The sequence below is a fragment of the Desmodus rotundus genome, chromosome 3 (genome assembly GCF_022682495.2).
Source record: "Desmodus rotundus isolate HL8 chromosome 3, HLdesRot8A.1, whole genome shotgun sequence".
Classification (NCBI taxonomy): Eukaryota; Metazoa; Chordata; class Mammalia; order Chiroptera; family Phyllostomidae; genus Desmodus; species Desmodus rotundus.
The window spans coordinates 153,678,495-153,697,071 of record NC_071389.1 but is presented as its reverse complement, the minus strand read 5'-3'; the positions used below and the strand labels follow the sequence as shown (position 1 = coordinate 153,697,071).

The window sequence follows — 18,577 nt, the reverse complement described above, 5'->3', positions numbered from 1 at the left end:
CAATATTTCAAATATTTACATCTTGTCAAAGGTAAAGTTCAAGTACAATTCAAAGAGTATGTGTTACATGTCACAACCTGCTGAGAGTACAGTTTTCTGTCTGTACTTATGGTCACGTGAAAGTCCCCGCACTGGCTGGTGTTCCTGGGAGCAAGATCATTTAGAATTAGAACATATGTTCTGCCAGGGCAGAGACTTTCTTCAGCTTTAGATGCATAAAATATCCAATCTTTGCTAGTTTTTCATGTAAAACTTTGCGTTACATAAAGGGCCTTTTAAAAAAACTACTTCTGGTTCATGGGGGTATCAATACTCTGAATTATCTTCTTTCAATTCTAAAAAAAGTGAATGTGCAGAGGCATTTGGTCTTAGAAAGATAGAAAAAGAGAAACATCTCTAGAAATCAAAGTTTTATTGACACTGGTTCTGAGGAGAAATACAGCTCTGAGAGAGCTTTGATGAAATCCCTGGTGAAGCATACAGCTCTGAGAGAGCTTTGATGAAATCCCTGGTGAAGCATTTTCAAAATATCTTTTCATCTCCAAACCACTCAAGTACGCAGAATAGCAAGACCTCAAATGCATTTACTAAACTTTCATGATCCTCATTTTACAAGTGGTGATCGGAGGTACAGGAAGAAGGAGGAGTTTCCTCCAATATTTCTCAAGGAAGTAGAGGAGCACAGAAAGAAAAAAAACAGGAATTCTGACACTAAAATACTCTTCTGTAACATATTTTTATGGCTCTACAGTCCTTTTTTATTCAGGTGCCTGAGGGAACCCTAGTCATCATAATCTGTTAAGAAAAGAGAGAAAAGACAAGACACTTTAAGACTTTCTGGAATGTCCTAGGCCTTGACCTCACCCCCCCCAAATCCTCCTTCCTGTCAGCTGACTCTATGTAGTAACTCTATGTAGTGTGAACGCCCCTTAAACATTCTCTGTGAAGCCATCCACATATCAACATGTACACATAACAGAGTAAGAGGTTGGGGATTTTAGCTAGTAGTTTATACAATTTCTTTTCTCTAGACATTTTTAAAAAATTGATTTGAGAGAGAGAGAGGAGGGAGAGAGAAAGAGAAACACTGATTTGTTGTCCCACTTATTTGTGCATTCATTGGTTCATTCTTGTATGTGCCCTGACCAGGGATCAAACCTGCAACCTTGGTATATTGGGACGACGCTCTAACCAACTAAGCTGCCCCGCCAGGGCTGGAAATTGTCTTAAAAGAAGTAAAGTAAGTTAGGTCCCAAATGGCAAGCAAAAAGCAGGATTTCCTGTCCCCTTATTTTCAGAAAAAAAAATGCTCTTTGAAAGTTGATTTTCAATACTTTAACTTACTGAGACTCCTACATCTCTCAGCCACTTCCTTCAACCTTTCAACTTGGACCTTCCTGCAGACTCTTGTGCCTCAGAACTCAAAGGTGGAAGAAGGATAACTTTTAAGGGAAAACGAGGCTTTGCTGAACTATGCATGGGTAACATAGGGTATACATAAAACCTGGCCTTAATTTCTCAGAGTATTGCAAGATAAACATTTCCTTTTCCAGGGACCTTCTTAGAAAAAAATAGACTTCATTTAAGTAAAGTAACACATAATGAAGGAGGGGACACTGATCTCCAGGGGTGGGATTTCTCTACTTTTTCTGTATTTCTAAGCATTCTACAAAAACTATGTGTTACTCTTTCAATTAAGAAAAAAGAAAAGGAAATATTTCATATTTACTAAGTTAACATAAACAGATAAAAGTGATAAAAACCAAATGCCGATGAGGCGCTGGAGAATTAACGATGCCCTCAGATTGTGCTAGTGGTGTTATAAGATAGTATAATCTTTGCAAACAAGTTGAGTATATATAAGAAGAATGTTTAATGAATTATATCCTTCAACTATAACATTACTTCAGTAATATAGCCCCCCATCCCAAATAACTAAAAAACCCCATTTCTGCCAAGATGCTTTGAGCTTTTTTATTAGGCTAAAAAAAGAACCTACTTCCTGGGGAATAATTACACAGTATAATGAAATACCACATTGCCAGACAAGGATAACTACATGAACTAGGAAGACCCATTGAAAGGTGTATGTACAAAAGACCAAACTCAAGATAAAGCTCACACACACAGTGAGCACACAGTGAGTAAAGCCACGTGACAACTAGGTGTGCAGGGAGAAGGGCATCACTGTGCACAGCTGATGAAGATTACTCTTTCTTCCTGGCTTACCTGGCATTTTCTTTTCCTTTCTGCTTTACTCTGTGTGTGTGTGTGTGTGAGGGAGAGATTGTTCAGATGACTATTTCATACACGTAAGAAAAACAAACTTCCCAAACCCATAAGCTTCTAACTAACTCCAGACTTTCAGTACAAATCTGCTGTATTGCAACGTATTTCTCCTCTTCACTGCCCTGATGTTTTTATTCAGTTAAGAGACTATATAAAGCGGGAAGAGGAAAGATAGCCAGATTCTTTGAAACAGAGCTGTTGATATGTTTTAATTTTTTCCCAGTTTCCTTAGATTTCAAAGATGTGTGAGTCCGTGGCCAGTTGCTCTTATCCAATGAATCATTATTGTGATATTCATGGAGACAGTGCTACATGGTAGAAAGGGTACCACGCAATTTCAGCCCTTGTTCTGATATTGATTAGTCACACGACATTAGGCTAATGTTCACTCCTCTGACCCTGGCTGTTTCCATCTGTAAAATATGGATTTTAATCTCTTAACTCCCTGGAGCAGTGAGCTGGGTTAAAGAACCTCTTACAGTTCCTTAGAGTTCTGGGATTTATGTTGATGATCTTGATAGGGATTCCTCACTCATTGGAGCCCACTGATAAGTTAGAAGGCTAGAGAAAATGGCTAATACATTCATGCAGATACACACCTATGTTGTCTAATCCACGATTAAGTCCCATAGCAAGAAGACAAATGTAGTAACATTTGGGGGGAAATGATGTTTTTCTGGCCCCTCCAAACTCTAATGGAGCCAAACATTGCTTAGAGAATGTTATAGCCCCCTGTTATTATTCTTCAACATGTTTTATTGTAATGAAACCAGTTAGAAACCAGTTACGTATTTAGTTGCCATGAAGGTAAGCAGAAAAGATATGACTGGTCTCCAGCTGGCAGATCAAGGACAGCCACTTCAGGCAAAAAAGAGTGAGAAAGAACAGAATTCCTTGACTGGCACCTTTATACCTGGATCCCTCATTGTCTTACCACAAGAGACCAAACAGTTAGCTCATAGTTACTATTTAGGGGTCAATAAAACTTACTTGTACTGGCATGAGGTCTTTGAGAAATGATCGGCTATAGAGAAAAGTCATTCTTATTTTTATTTGAAATCATGGAAGAAGCTATAAACTCTAGGTGAATATAATAAATCAGCAAAAATTTAGTTTTAATAGGATATATGAGAAAGACAGCAATGAGAGAAAAAGATAATTCTTGTGTTTATTTAACAAAACCAGTTATCCACATTTAAAGAACTAGCAATGTATCTGATGGAGGTGTAATTGTTGCATCAATTTAAGATTTATAATTCTTGATAAGCAAGTGAAAGATATACTTCTCTACATTAGGGTGACCACGGTGATATATTCTAATCCCTTTCTCTCTAAGCCCATCTTAAAATTATGATTTAAAAATATGTAATTAATACCAATTATAAACATCCTCAGAATCGTATTCTTGGAATTTAATTCTAAATAATTTACTTGAGACATTAAGAAAGCAGAAGGAAAATCTTATTAAGATAACATGAAGGAGACAAGGGAACACATGTAATTATTAACCATGAAAGGAGAAAATAAAATGTCATGGATAATTTTGTAACAATGTAGAGATTCCCTATGGACGTCTACACATTCTTCAAGAAGGCAAACATAAATTGTTTCTTTCATGTCGGTTACAGATGCATAGGCTATGGATAAAATATCTGACGAACACAGATTCGACTTTAGCTTAGTTTCCTTATTTTCTCAAAGGCTTGCTCCACTCCACCAACACACAACATGTTAGGTACCAGTGTTATGTAAAGGTAAACAAAATACTAAGTGTCACTTCCAGGACTTACAAGAAGGAAAACCACAAAAATGTTGGACTGTTTAAAGAAGGGTAGTTGAACTCTCATATGAACAAGTGAAGGTTTTGCTGGCATTTTGATGATCACCGTTAATATAGTGACCCCGTTAATATAAGAGGAAGAGAAATTCTAAGGGAAATTCATGGGTTTAAAAGTCTAAGGGGAGGGAAGTAGCAAAGGAGTGAAAAGGGGATGGGACAAGGGAAACTCCCATTTTTATTTCAGATACTTTTATTTTAGCTGAGTGAACTATTTAACTTTGTAATATAAAACAACTTAACACAATTAAAATATGACTAATTACAAGTATTCAAATATACCATAAATAAAAGAGGGGAAAAAGGAGAAAGAAAAATTTTTTCCAGATAGTTTTAATTCTATTCACTTATCATTGCCTTATCATTACTGCCTCCTATCCTTGGTTAGTTCCCAAAGAGTGAGCAGTGTGTGTTTATGTATTTTAGAAAATAGGGATTTTTTTGTGAGGGGCATTCTTTTTTCTTCTCTCCTTTTCTCCTTCCTTTATTAATTATGCTCCCAGAAGATGGAAACACCTGGAAGCAGCAGCGGTCAGCACCGGTGTAAAAGAACCAAGGGATATCCATAGTCCAGCCTTGTTTTCTTGCATTGCACCTAATTGGTTCAATCTTGATCCAAGCAAAAGACAGTAATTTAAATAGGTTATGAAGGTAGAAATATACCATCCAAATACTTGGTCTTTATTCTCTTATCCAATGATTTGTGAGAACCAAATATGTTAGGAAACAAACAGAAAAAACTGAAACTTAAGGAACTTGTCACATGCTCCTCCCTTGCTTTATTATTCCTGGCCATGGAAGAAGAGGTTTTTAATTTTTAAATAACCTCATCCTGGCTTCTAAAGATTATAGATTCAAATGTCAACATGACAATAACTGGACATTGGTTATAACGAGTTGATCAGCTATGTTTTTAATAAGAGGGTGCCCATAATAGTCACCTAAGCCACGTGAAACAATGATCAGCACACGCAGGAAGTCAGGCATGCTAAACCACACGCAGTGCACGTCACTGGGGGTTTCCTTTCTTAGTAACGATGATAGGTTACATTATCTGTCACTCATGTGCTCATTGGAATCAGAACCGCAACATCCAACTAAACCGTCCGACAATAACCTACCCACGGAAGATGGAAAATAAGTGAGAAGTGGTTTTTAATTGATTCTTATTATTATAAATTGAGTTCTAAGTCTTGTCCTCCTTTTATTAAATAAACACTAAGAGCCAAACCATTGGGCTGATGATTAAAGAAGGAAAACATCATCGATTTGAAAGAAATGATAGACTGGAAAGTATACAGATTTATACATGACTAGTAAAGGAAGCATAATATAAGCACCCAAAAAGAAATAAAAAGAAAATTCTATAAGAGAGTGAGAAGTGGGGTTAATTCATCTGGGAGAAACTGAGGTAAGGCTTCATAGTCTTAATAGACCTGGAGGACTAAGATTTTAAAAGGGAGCAAAAACTGGGGGAAGGCAGGAATAATTATGAGAATGAAGAATAATCTAGGGTTTGCATACAAGATTTGCTGTGAGACTGGAAAGGTGTATTGCGTTCAGATTGTGGAAGACTTAAATATTAAATATGGATTAATTTCAATGGATCAAAAACTTCTGATCGAGCAACATAATTTCCAACTATATTTAAAAAAAATAAATAGCAACAGTGTGGAAGATGCATGGGAAGAACAAAATGAGACGCCAATAGGGGAGGTTGTAGCAATACTACGGGATTGGACAGAATGGCCCATGCTTGAGAAACGCGTAGAGGGTAGACTTACTTCCATCGCTTAGTAAGTGACTAACAGTGAAGAGGAGGTGGACAGAAGAAAGAGCTGATTTCCAGCTTTACAGCCTAGGAGATTTGGTGAACGGTGATGCATTAAGGGACGCGATAGGTAAAGCAGGGTTTGGTTGGAAGGATAGTGAATTTTTCTTAGCATTCTTGAATTGGAGTGCCTAAGGGCCATTCACAGAGAGATGTCTGATCTGGTAGACAACCAGAAATAAAAGGCTGAAGCTTGGGTTAAGAGTTCAGGATTAGAATCTAGTTTGGACACTCATTTCTTGGAGTCATGGAAAGAGATGAGATGGGGGGAGGGGAGAAAGAGAGAAAGAGAGAGAGGGAGAGGAAGAGAACAGGAGAGTAGCCCCGACTGGCATGTCCCAGTGGGTTGGGTGTCCTCCCACAAACCTCAAGATTCTGGGTCAGGGAACATGCCTAAGTTGCCCGGATGGGGGCATGAGAGACGCAACTGATCAATGTTTCTCTCCCTCTCTTTCCCCTCTCTCTAAAAATAATTTTTTTAAAAAACCTCAAAAATAAAAACAGGAGGGCAAATAAAAGATCAGGAAGAGAGTGGAGAAGAACTGAAACCATCTACAACAAAAGGGAGAAAGAGAGAACAAGAAAAGTGAGGCTCAAGCTGGTTGCCTTAGTCTCCTGTAAATGACTCTGATAGAAGGACTTAGGAGGACCCGACACTAGAGCATGTATTTCCATTCTATGTGCTCCCGCACTCTGCTCAGCTAGTTAGCTGAGATTCAGCCCAGTTCTATAAAATTCAATGACGGTACCCAAGATTCACACAATATGCACCCAATTACAGTCCTTTATCTCACTGAGGTACTAATTTGTTAGACCAGACGTGTACCTTCTTACCTGTACACGCTTGCTCCTAAAAAGACTTCTAGTGTCCTTTCTGTATTTCTCAGAGCTTCCTTCCAAAGATCCAATTATGTGACTTCCTGATTAAAGCCTTATCCATGTTAAAGCTGAAATTATGTTAACAGTAACCATAACCTAGTTTCAAACTGATTAGTTATTCCTTAACCTAAAGTAGACAAAGTTTTTAAGTTTTACTGAAATATTACACAACACTTTTTCAAGTAACCTGCATGGTTTCCAACATGGACAATGACACTTATTTAGACACAGCGACACAAAACCAAGGGCGCCGTGTATTACACTCCCCAAGCAATCCATTAAATGATAAATGACTATTAAGAAATTTAATAAGGTACTTTAAAAAGCCCAATCTCAGGACAGCTATCCCCTCCCCCCATCTTCCTAGACCATTAGCTGCCCAGTGCCTATGAAATTGGGTTGAGGACTCACAATTTTTTATAAGGGGTTTTTTTCTCCACTCTAGCCAGCCACAAAGAGATAGGCTTGTTCTGACCCATCTCCCACCAGGCATTTACGAGAAATAAGTCTCTCACGAGATCCTTACACATAATCAGCATTTTTGTTCGCTGCAGTCCCAGTCATTTCCTACCTAAGGCCAGTTTTGACACGCACCAGCCTTTGGCACTGAATCTACATTGTGTGTGCTGGCGTGACCTCAGCTGTCCTGCCCCTTAGCAGGGTCTGTGAGGAGGAGACCCACAATGGTGCTTTGAGTCACAACAAAGCCCCTTCCTCTCTATTTAGGATTTCTGACATTTTTTCCTTCCATTTAAAATTCTTCTTCCCATTTAAATTAAAAAAATTTTTTTAGTAAGACCATAAAGAAGAAAGAGGGAGTTGGCAGGCCTAGAGGGACTAAAAGTTGGGAGGGATGAGAGCTTAAGAAAAGTCGTAAAACTGCTTTGTGGTTACATCTCTTGCCAACTGGATTCAGTGTTAAAATAGAGCTAAAACTCATTCACAGAAGACGGTTCTAGGTTTGAAAACCTTTAAAAATTCTTCCTACATTCTCAAATAGATGAGCCCTAAAAATTCAAGAACATTTCTAGGCAGCAAAGCTCCAGGAACTGTACTTTACGGGAAGAGAGTGACTAAGTCACCCCCAAATATAACTGAGGCTGGGACACTTAGCTCATTTTTATCTCAGAAAGAGTGCTTCATACCATTACTTCACAAATACAGACAGGTATTTGGGCCAAATAGCTTTAAAAATTCAGCTCTCCCATCTAGACAGAATCTAATGTAAATTTGATGGCTTCGCTTCCCATCAAATCTGTTTATTTCATTATAAAGACTGCTGTAACAAACCATCCTCATGGACAAAGCCAAATATGCAGGAAAGTATGAGAAAAACTGGAAAAATTTACCAGTTCTGCGGCCCCTGGATTGTGTTATAAGTCACCAGCATATGTAACTCATTTTCTAGTTAAGTAATTCCCTCTGGGGACCTGGTCTGCAATCCACACGAAGGATCAAATTTCATTAGCAGTTGTAGGAAAATGCAACCCTGTGCATTTGCAAGTCAAAAATCCTGAAGGCTACAGCTAGTCTGGCTATCTTCATTGATTTTTCCTGGGAGAGGACTTTAGCTGATAGAAAACATTTGTTGGAAGGCACAGACGAGGAAGTTGAGAAGAAGAGAAGGGATTCAGCTAGCACAGACAACTAAGCCTCAGTCTTAACGTTAAACTCTGGCCTTAACACTCAGCCTGCAGCTGTGTCCAAGAGAACGATTCAGCAGTAATTCCACCCCCCAAAGCGACAAATGACAAAAGACACAGGAAGACAAATTAAAAGGGCAAGCGTACAAAAACACATAACACACATAACCCATCCATATCAAACTCTCTTCATTTCTGGACATCAACCTGAAGCCCAGTATGTGATTGATTTCACATGAAATCAGGTTAGAGATTCACAAATCTTAGCATCTATGCAAATAAGTTGAGGTTTTTAATGAACTCATTTAACTTCATTTAAAAGGCAGACCAACCGCATGTTTGCCACCACTCAAACTGCCTGGGTTAGAAACCAGCTTTGTTGATTTACTCGATTTGGCTTTAGCGAGTTTTAAACCCTCCCAATCCTTACCTTGGTTTGAGTTGCTTCGCCTTTCTCAAACATCATTTTCAGCCTGTTCAGCGGAACATTATATTTCTCTATTTTGTTCGCAGCTTCTGTATTTTCACTGATTTCAGACTTTCCTACTTCATGCCTGGATTCTCCTACTAGACAATTTTCCATTTTTTTACTTTCTGGTGAGTGGTCTTTTAGATGCTCACTGTCTTCAATGAGGGGATACGGATACTGCGTGTGGGCTTCGGCAGGTGACCCACGTCTAGGTCTGGGGTGGACCCGCTCCTCTCGGTTGGCTCCGGCCCCAGAGGCAGAGCTGCTCCCCACTTCGGCAGGATGGTCGCCTCTGTGCCTGACCTCAGTGCTGCTGTTTCGCAGAGAGTCTGGGAGAGACTCGGCTCCCAGCCCTGGGTTCTCCCACTTCTTCTTTAACACAGTCAGGATTCCCCTTCTAAAGTGCTGGGGGAGATTTTCAGTGTTCTAGAAGAGCAAGAAGTAAGTGCCAGTTATAACTTGCCTGCTGAAACAGTCAAACATGATGTTCTTTGTAAAAGGAAAGTTAAAACTCCAGGCTGCTCCAGGTCCACTGGCGTTTCAGACAGCTGTGAACAGTTACAGCCCTGCCACATGGAGGAAAAGCATCCACCCCAGGAGAGGGAGAGGGGAAGAGAGAAAAAGTCAGGAGCTGAAGCAGGAAGTGATAAAACAGGATAGCCTTATAAGGACAAAATGAGAAGAAAGGAGAGCCCAGATCTAATGACAGTTACAGTGGAGACAAGAGATTTTTATCCAAAGATTAATAGGGAAAATGAGAAAGAAAAAGCAAATACTAAGTATTTTAAGCACTGTAAATATGCATTAATAAAAGGTCATCATTACAAACCACAAAATTACATGGTAAATGCTGCTTTTTCTTTCTTATTTTAAAGACAAAGATGCAATATAGCTGAAACGATGCAATATATTAATTGTGGATAGCATCAAGGATTGAATCTATTTGTAGAAATTTAAAGGCTTTTCATCAGGTTTTTACATATATTTGCATAAAAGCTATTTCATCATATCTGACATAATTTGTGTACATATAAACAAATTTGATTTTTACATAAGAATCCAGTTCTTTTTTTTTTCCTGCCCTTCTCTCCATGTTTGACCATGTGTAAATTCTCAGGTATCAGAAAATTCACTACCTTACAGATCCTTAGGCTGAAAAATTATCCAGGCTTCATATGAAAATACCAACACCCACTCTCTTGATTGAAGGATGGACATTTAAACATCTCAGAAGAGTTCATTTTCACCTGGGTCAAAATGGAATTAATTTCAAAATATACGACAGATTGAAAACAACCTGGAAACTGTCAATGTCGGTCCACAGTAATAGAGGAAACAGCCTTATTTAAATAAAATTCAATGTTCCATAGTCTGAAAGCACTCCTAAATAGAGCAGCCTTCCCAACAAACCACAAGCTCCAGTACTACCTTCCTGCCCTCCATTCCTGTAGTTTGTGACTTACCGGTCTTTCAACTAAGAAAGAAAATACAAACCACCTAGGACTGAAAGACCTCAGGGAATTAAACAGGATTAGCAGCTATATTGGGAATTAAGACTCTCACCCTATTACTCTTCTGAATATACTCTGAGAGCCACTTCATCAAGTAGCTCCAAGGCTTGGAAACAAGTTACATAAAAACAACTGTTTGATTTAAGTGTTCAAATCTTAGCTGACAAAATTCACTGAGGGAAGCATGTATGGCTTGGAGAGATATAAGAAGCAGGAGAAGTTTTCTTGTTGGGAAAGGAAGAATTTAGGTAACAAACAGCTCCGGAAGCTGGTGCTACCTTAACCGCCAGCGGCACTCCTGGCTCCACATTACCTGCTGCCCGACAATGGATGAGTCATCTCCTTTCTGACTTCACCTGCCTTGCCCTTGCCCAGCCCCAGAGGAGCCCTGAGGATCAAAGTGGCATTTTGCACTGGTAACTGGACACTACTTTTCTCAGAGACAAGTCGTGTGATCAACATATATTTATTAACGTGGAAAGAGGCTCATATGATACTTTTGAGTGGAAATAAAGCAAATTATAAGATAACATGATCCCATTTTTTAATACACATGTATATTTATAAATATAAGCAAAGGAAAGTATTCGGGAAGAAAAAATATCAGGATATTAATGGGTTACCCTTGAATCATGGATTATGGGCACTTGTATTGTTTTTATTTTTTATTTTTATTTTTTTAAAGACTTTCTTTATTTACATTTTGAGAGAGGGAAAAGGAGGGAGAAAGAGGAGAGACATATCAATGTGTGAAAGATGCCCCTAACAAGGGCCCTGGCGCGCAACCCAGGCATACACGCCCTGACTGGGAATCAAACTGGCGACCTTTGGGTTTGCAGGGCAGCTCTCAAACCACTGAGCAACACCAGACAAGGCTGTATTTTCTTTTTATAATAAATATGTATTCATTGTATAATAAAATAAATACAAAAATAAAATTATACATCATTTTCATATCAGAAAAAACTTCTACAGAATATTAAATAATTTTGATGTTACTGTAAGCAGCTTGAAAATTTTTATTTCTGCTTTACCCATGATGACCAGGAAGAGAGGGATGTGTGATAGAATACCAGCAGTGTTCCAAACAAGGGCCTGGGTGGAGAACATCCCTGAGGGGGCATTTTAAGGAGGAGTAAGTGTACTCTTTTATTAAAAGGAGCACTTAAGGATACAAGTTCAAAAGTGCTGGAGTGAGGACAAAAAGCCAAAGGGCAGGGCTGTGTAGTCTGACAGCGTTAAAGGCTCCGCACCCTTAAGTCATTCCTGGCAGAGCTTCTCAGGCCAGGCCAGTCGTCCAGGCCTTTTGGACCTGAGCAAGCAAAGATGGGGGAGAATCAGAGGCTACAGTCTTTCTGAGGAACAAAGGGATACAAGAAGGTACAGAACAAAACCAGTAGCTAAACGCAGTTTGAGCCGCACAGTGAAGAGAGTATTGGTTTGAGATAGTTTGGGTAATCAATAAGTACTGGATTATAGGCCACTTATATTTTCTTCTCTTTATCTGTATTTTCTACAGTAAACTTATAGAAAAGTTTTATATTACTTGTATAATTCAGCTCCACCCAGCCAAGTGACTTTGGGCAAGTTTCTTAATTTCTGGAAACTATCAATACCATAAGGGCTACTGTGGAGACGAGATAAATGAGACCATAATAGAGCATGTTATGTAGTATTTGATATACACAGGCACTCAGTAAGTGGCGATAATTATTAAATGGGGTATCCTCACTACTCCTTGAGCCGTACCTCACAGTGGTGATCACCCACAGTCCCCACCCTTCTCCCAAATCCTGAACTTGGGTTAAAGTCTCTTACTCTTCTTTCTACTCTCTCTAGAGTCTCTACTTTTCTACAGTGAAGGTGTGGGGCACAAAATAAGGTAAAATTCTAGTTGACGTCATCTGTATCAAGGTTTTAACGTTCTCTCCAGTATTTTCCTAGAATAAGGCAGTGGGAAGTCAAGGAGGCTGCAAGCTTCCAAGGGCCCACTGGTTGCTACACTACTTCTAGCCTCCTTTGTCAAAGTGACACCCAGTACACTGTTCATTCTACTCAGCAAGGATGAGAATCTTGGCAGGTTTGTCTCTGGACCATAACTGGCTGCCTGAGTCCAGACCAGGAACACCATGGAGATGTAACATAGCATCCTTTCTGCAGGAGCATTTGACTTGGAATTAGGATGAGTCCCTGCTCTGTCACTCTGAGATGTGTGACCTTGAATAAATCCCTCTCTCTCTTTGGTTCTCAGTTATCCCACCTGAAAAATGAAGAGTCTGGGCCAAACGAGCTCGAATGTTGAAATCGGCCCAGGAACCTTCACATTAAAAGCAGGAGGGTGTCTGGTGGGCTACAGCAGTGGGGCTGGAGACAGGGACTGCCTGGACACACGGCCTCCAAGGAAGGGAAGAGATTCCTAGGCTGAGAGCTTCTCAGAAAAGTGGTGACCAGTCGTTTTGGAGATGAGAGCACAGATTCCAAGAAGTGGCACATTCCATGCTTGAAGGGAACCTGAAAATATAGCTGATAGTGGTGTGAATGGCTTGTGTTTTTGAGTCCTAGGTGAAAGTGGAAGAGGAAGAGAAAAGGAGGAGCAAATTGTGGGAATTTAGGCCATCCTGCTATGTGCTAAAGGAACAAATTTACCCACTTGCTCCTGAATGTTTCTCTGACTTGCTTTCCATGGTAGAATGTTTAAGTATTCTTTCATCTGGTCAGTCACTTCTATAAATTTATATGGACATTTCTTCCTGTTCTTCAGGAGACAATCCAGACTTCTTACAAGTCTAGCGGGTCTCAAAAGCAACCCTCCGTCAGTAGTGGAGAAACTGATGAGCTCTGAATAAAGTCTGTAGTTCAGTTAATAGTGTTGCACAAATATTAATTTCTTGGGTTTTTTTAAGACATATTATTTATTTATTTTTAGAGAGAGGAGAAGGGAGGGAGAGAGGAAGATTGTGCAGCTGCCTCTCACCTGGCCTGAGGCCCGCAACCCAGGCATGTGCCCTGACTGGGAACCACAACAGCAACCCTTTGGTTTGCACAGGCCTGCGCTCAATCCACTGAGCCCCACCAGCCAGGGCAACTTCTCAGGTTTTGATAAAGGTACCATAGTTATGTAAAATGTTAACACTAGGGGAAGCTAGGTGGGTGGAGGTATATGGGAACTCTGTATTATTTTAGTAACTCTACTGTAAATTCAATATTATTTCAAAATAAAATGTTTGTTAAAAAAGTAGCAACCCTCCCTCAACTTTATGTCTTCCTCTAATTATTGCTGTCTCTTGCATTGCATAGTTAAGGGTTTTGAAGGCACAAGACCTCCAGTTGCTACTTCTACTGTCCATTCACTCCGATTCTACTACCAAAACACTTCTGAAGTAGCACCTATCAAGACCACAAATTACCTCTTTAAAATTTTCATTTGGTTATCTCATTTTTAACTTATTATTTTCCTCACTTACAAAAGTAATAAATTTATTGGGAGGAAAAAGTCACAGTCAATATAGAAATGTATACATATCTTGAATATATGCTATAATTTTCCCTACTTGACACCCCCACCCCTCCCAACCAATATATCCATTGCCAGCAGTTTGGTGCAAACATTCTCAATTTTCCCCTTATTTTTATATACTATATTTCTTCTACAAACTCATGCTGTACTTAATGTTCTGTACCTTGCTTTAATCACTTAATATGCTTTTGATATCTGTCCATGTCAATATATGAAACATTAACTATATAGTATAATACTATATGTATTATAATATAAAACACAATATACTACTATATTGAATGTATGTACCATAGTTTTCCATTCCCCCACAGATAAATACCTGCACTATTTCAAATTTTCCAGTATTACAAAAAATCCTGCAAAAAGCATCCTTTTAAGTTTCTTTTATTTCACTCTTGAGTTTTTATCAATGATAATTCCTGGAAGTAGAAATGCTGGATTAAAATATATTTAATGTTTTAATAGGTATTGCCTAACTGACTTCTCACTAATGGTGTATGGCTTCATATTTCCTCACATACCAAATATTATCATTAAAAAATCTGCCAACTGTTTACATACACTTTACATTTCACGATTAATTTATATTTCTTTGATTGTTAGCGAGGCTAAGCATTTTTTCGTGTTTATTATTTCTCCTTTACTTACCTTTCACATTCTTTTACCTCAACTGCCAAGTGCAATGGACACTTCTGCTTTATTTGATTTTTCCATAGCATCTGACATTGTTGACCACTCTCAGCTTTTCAAAATTCATTCCTTCTGTGGTTTAAATGATACCCCCTTTTCCTAGATTTCTTCCCATTTCTCTGACCACTCTTCAGTTTTCTTTATAGGGTTCTCTTCCTCTGTTCCTCCCTCCTATGGCATGGTCCCACAGAGTCCTCCTCTTTGCTTTTCATACATATCCTCTGTAGGTGATCTGGTTTCACCCACGTGCTGTCTGTTGGTGACTCATAACCCATAACTCCAGCCAGATATCTCTCCTCACCTATTAATTCTCCTGGAAATTCTATAGGCATCTTAAACTCAATCTTGTCTAAGGCTGAAGTCTCTCCTCTCCTCCCTTTATTCCTCATCCTTTAATTTGTTTCTTTTCCTCAATTCTCCATCTTGGGGAATGTGACAATTACCTTTTCAACTGTCAAAGGTACCTGTTCTCTTATACCTCCATGTTGCGCCTGTGCTGCTTCCTCAGCCACTCCTCCGCTCCCCACCGCCCAAGGCTAATTCATATTTGTCCTTTGGGCTCAATCAGGCACCACTTCTGGGAAGCTTTCCTTGACATGGCATAGCCCAGGTTATGTGTCTCCCCAGCACCATGAGTATTTCTTTCTTTTTTTCTTAATGTTTTGGGTTTTTTTCAAAGATTCTATTTACCTATTTTTAGTGAGAGGGGAAGAGAGGGAGAGAAACATTTATTAGTTGTCTCTTGCACTTGCCCAGACCGGGGACCGAACCTGCAACCCGTGCATGTGTTCTGACCTGGATGTGCACCAGTGACCTTTTGCTTTGCAGGATGATGCCCAACCAACTAAGCCACACAGGTTAGGGCTTAAGTATTTCTTTACTATGGTACTTATCATACTGGGATTATAATTTTTATTTTCCAAACTCTGAACAGTCCTCCTTTGATGGCAGGGACCACATCTTATTCCTCTATGTCTTTAGCACCTGGTACTGAAGAGATGATGCTCCATAAACGTTTGTTTATGCTCATGGTGTCAACTTCTGTCACCCTACTGTCTTGAACCTAGCTCAAGCAGGCCTTTATCCTATCACTCCCAAACAGCACATGATGACCAATGACCTTCATGTGGTCAAACCCAATGGTCAGCTCTGGCTGGAGTGGCTCAATGGATTGAGTGCTGGCCTGCGAACCAAAGGGTTGCCAGTTCCATTCTCAGTCAGGGCACATGCCTGGGTTGTGGGCTGGGTCCCCAGTGGTGGGCACAAGAGAGGCAATGATACATCGATGTTTCTCTCCCTCTCCTTCTCCCTCCCTTCCCCTCTCTCTAAAAATAAATAAATAAATAAAATCTTTAAAAGAAATCCAACAGTCAATTGTCAGCCTATCCATGTGTTTGACTCTGTTGAGAACTCTCCTTTTAGAAACACGTTATTCACCTGACTTCTGACATTCTCTTGTTTCAAATTTCTCTCTATTTCACCAGTTGCTGTCTCTCAGTTTCCTTTGCTGGTTCCTCCTTATCTCTCCAAACTTTAAACACTAAGGTGCCCTTGAGCTCAGTCCTCAAGACTTTTTTCTGGCCACACTCACTCCCTACATAATCTCATGCATCTCATGTCTTTAAATACCACTGAGTCTTTGATACATATCTCATCATCTCCAGCCCAGACCTCTTCCAATTCTAGATTTGTACATCCAAGTTCCTATTTGACATCTCCACTTAGATATCTTAAAATAAAAAAGTACACTTAATATGTCCAAAGCTGAGCTTCTACTATTTCTTCTTCTCTAAACCTGCTTTTATTCCAGTCTTCCTCATCTCAGTTAATATCATTTTCCCAGATGTTTGGTTAAAAAACATTGTTGCCATTCTTGATTCTTCTCTTTCTCTTTACCTTCAATATAAATCCTGACCACTTCTCATCACCATTATCATCTTTTGCTTAAATCACTGTAATTGTCTTGTAATTGGTCATCATGCTTCTGCCATTGTAGCTCTAGCCTTAATTCAGTTCACATCATTCCTTTGCACACAAAGCCTCCAAAGGTCCCCAATCAAACAGGGTTAAAGTCCAGGTCCTCACAATGACTCTATATCATCTTGTTCTCCCTGTTCCCCAAACACACTAAGAATGTTTCTGCCTCAGGACCTTTGTATGTGCTCTTCTCTTTTGTCTGAATCATTCTTCTCCCTGGCTCATGTCCTCAGATCTCTGCTCAAATGTCTAGTTATCAGAGGCTTTCCTTGACCACCCTACACCCCATCTTTCTTACCTACTGCACATGTTTCATAGCTAATGTCATCACCTGTTACAATAACTTTGTCTGTCTCTTCCACTAGAATGTAAACCCCATGGTGGCAGAGATGTAGTCTGTATGAATGACTAAAACAGGACGTGGCACATACCGGGTGCTGTGTGAATACCTGCTAAATGAATGAGGGAAAGGAAAGAAGGAAGGAGGGAGGTGGGAAATAACAAGCAAGGGAGAGAGAAGGAGTAAAAAGAAACTAGCATTTGAGTAAAATGATGGTAGCTTTTTCTTACAATGTACCTGAGGGGATCCATTTTTTGAATTACAGGAAAATTAAGCTAAGGACTAATTTAGCATTACCCTCCTTAGACAACAAATTGACAGGGGCATGTTATACACTAATTTAAATAGGTTAGGTACTGAAAACTGCCAGGAGGATGTTTTTGTAATGCCAGCCAAATTAAAGAATTCTTGCCCAAATATGTCTCTTTCCCTTTCACAAGATTACATCAAGTAAGATTTCAAAAGAATTACACCATACAGCCCAGCTGGAAGTTATCTGGCAGGGAGAGTAAAGAATGAGGATGAGCAGAGAGCTTGCTCTGAGGCTTCAGCCTTTGATGAATCCTGCAGCTAAGAAATTTGCTAACTGGACTGGGTCAGGAAGTGTGTTTTAAAAAAGAACCTAGAGCAGGGGTGTCAAACTCATTTCCACCGGGGGCCACATCAGCCTTGCAGTTGCCTTCCAAGGGCCGAATGTAATTTCAACTCCTTAACAGTTAAGGAATAGTTACATTTATACAGTCCTAAAATTACTTTGGCCCTTTGAAGGCAACTACGAGGCTGATGTGGCCCCTGGTGAAAATGAGTTTGACACCCCTGCCCTAGAGGATGACAACAGCAGCACATTTGAATGCAGAGAGGTACAGAAATTCCGGTTGTTTGGTTTGGAAAAAAACGATGGCAGCCTAGGAAACCCTGTATCCTAATTTGAGCTGAAGTACTGAGCCATTTTACTAACCTTAGGCAGAGCACTTGGCCTTCTGTCCTTCGCTGAACTCAGGAAAGAAAAAGTGGTTCAAAAAGAGAACTTCTGTGAAAAAATAAGACTCCCTGCACCTAAGCCAAGTTCTCCTGAGCAAATGGCTCACGAATCAGAGCAGTTGGCACAAGTGCCCAGCTCAGCTGACTTGGAGCCCAAGCCCTGCAGATGCCACAGGTGGCTGGGCCACACAGGCTCTGCTCCTGAAGTTCCACATGCCCCGGTGCTCTGAATACTTACGTTTCTCCTCTTTTCCATGTTTGCTTCTTCAGCGGCTTTCTGGTACCTTCAGAGAAGTGGGGAGAAAGAGAATGTCCTCAAATTAAACTTACATTTTTAATGTTTCAATCTTTAAGAAAACTACTTCTGCAAACCTATTTCTGATAGCAACCGTCTTTAACAACTCTATCAGAAGGAGCAGAGAATCAGAGCAGCCCTCACTTCCTGTGCTGTTCCGGTCATCTGCTCTGATACAACAGAAATATCCAAGGTGATGAGGCCAAATGCTGGGAAACAACCAGGTAGAGCAGAAATTCTGGGGTTTAAGTCCCAGCTTCATCACTTATTAACTATGATGTCTGGCAAGTCACTTAACCTCTTTAAGATCAGTTT

The 18,577-nt window shown here is 39.7% G+C and overlaps 1 protein-coding gene across 3 annotated transcripts in view; it reads right to left on the bottom strand.

The window, feature by feature from the left end:
- Positions 1–18,577, bottom strand: part of LIMA1 (LIM domain and actin binding 1) — a 79,509-nt gene that overhangs the window by 23,053 nt on the left and 37,879 nt on the right. For all 3 annotated transcript variants that reach the window (XM_024575359.3, XM_024575360.3, XM_045184085.3), the window contains 2 exons: positions 18,206–18,251; positions 8,910–9,374 (listed from right to left, as the gene is read on the bottom strand). In XM_024575359.3, the coding sequence (XP_024431127.2) occupies positions 8,910–9,374; positions 18,206–18,251 (511 nt within the window). The remainder of the gene's footprint in view (positions 1–8,909; positions 9,375–18,205; positions 18,252–18,577) is intronic.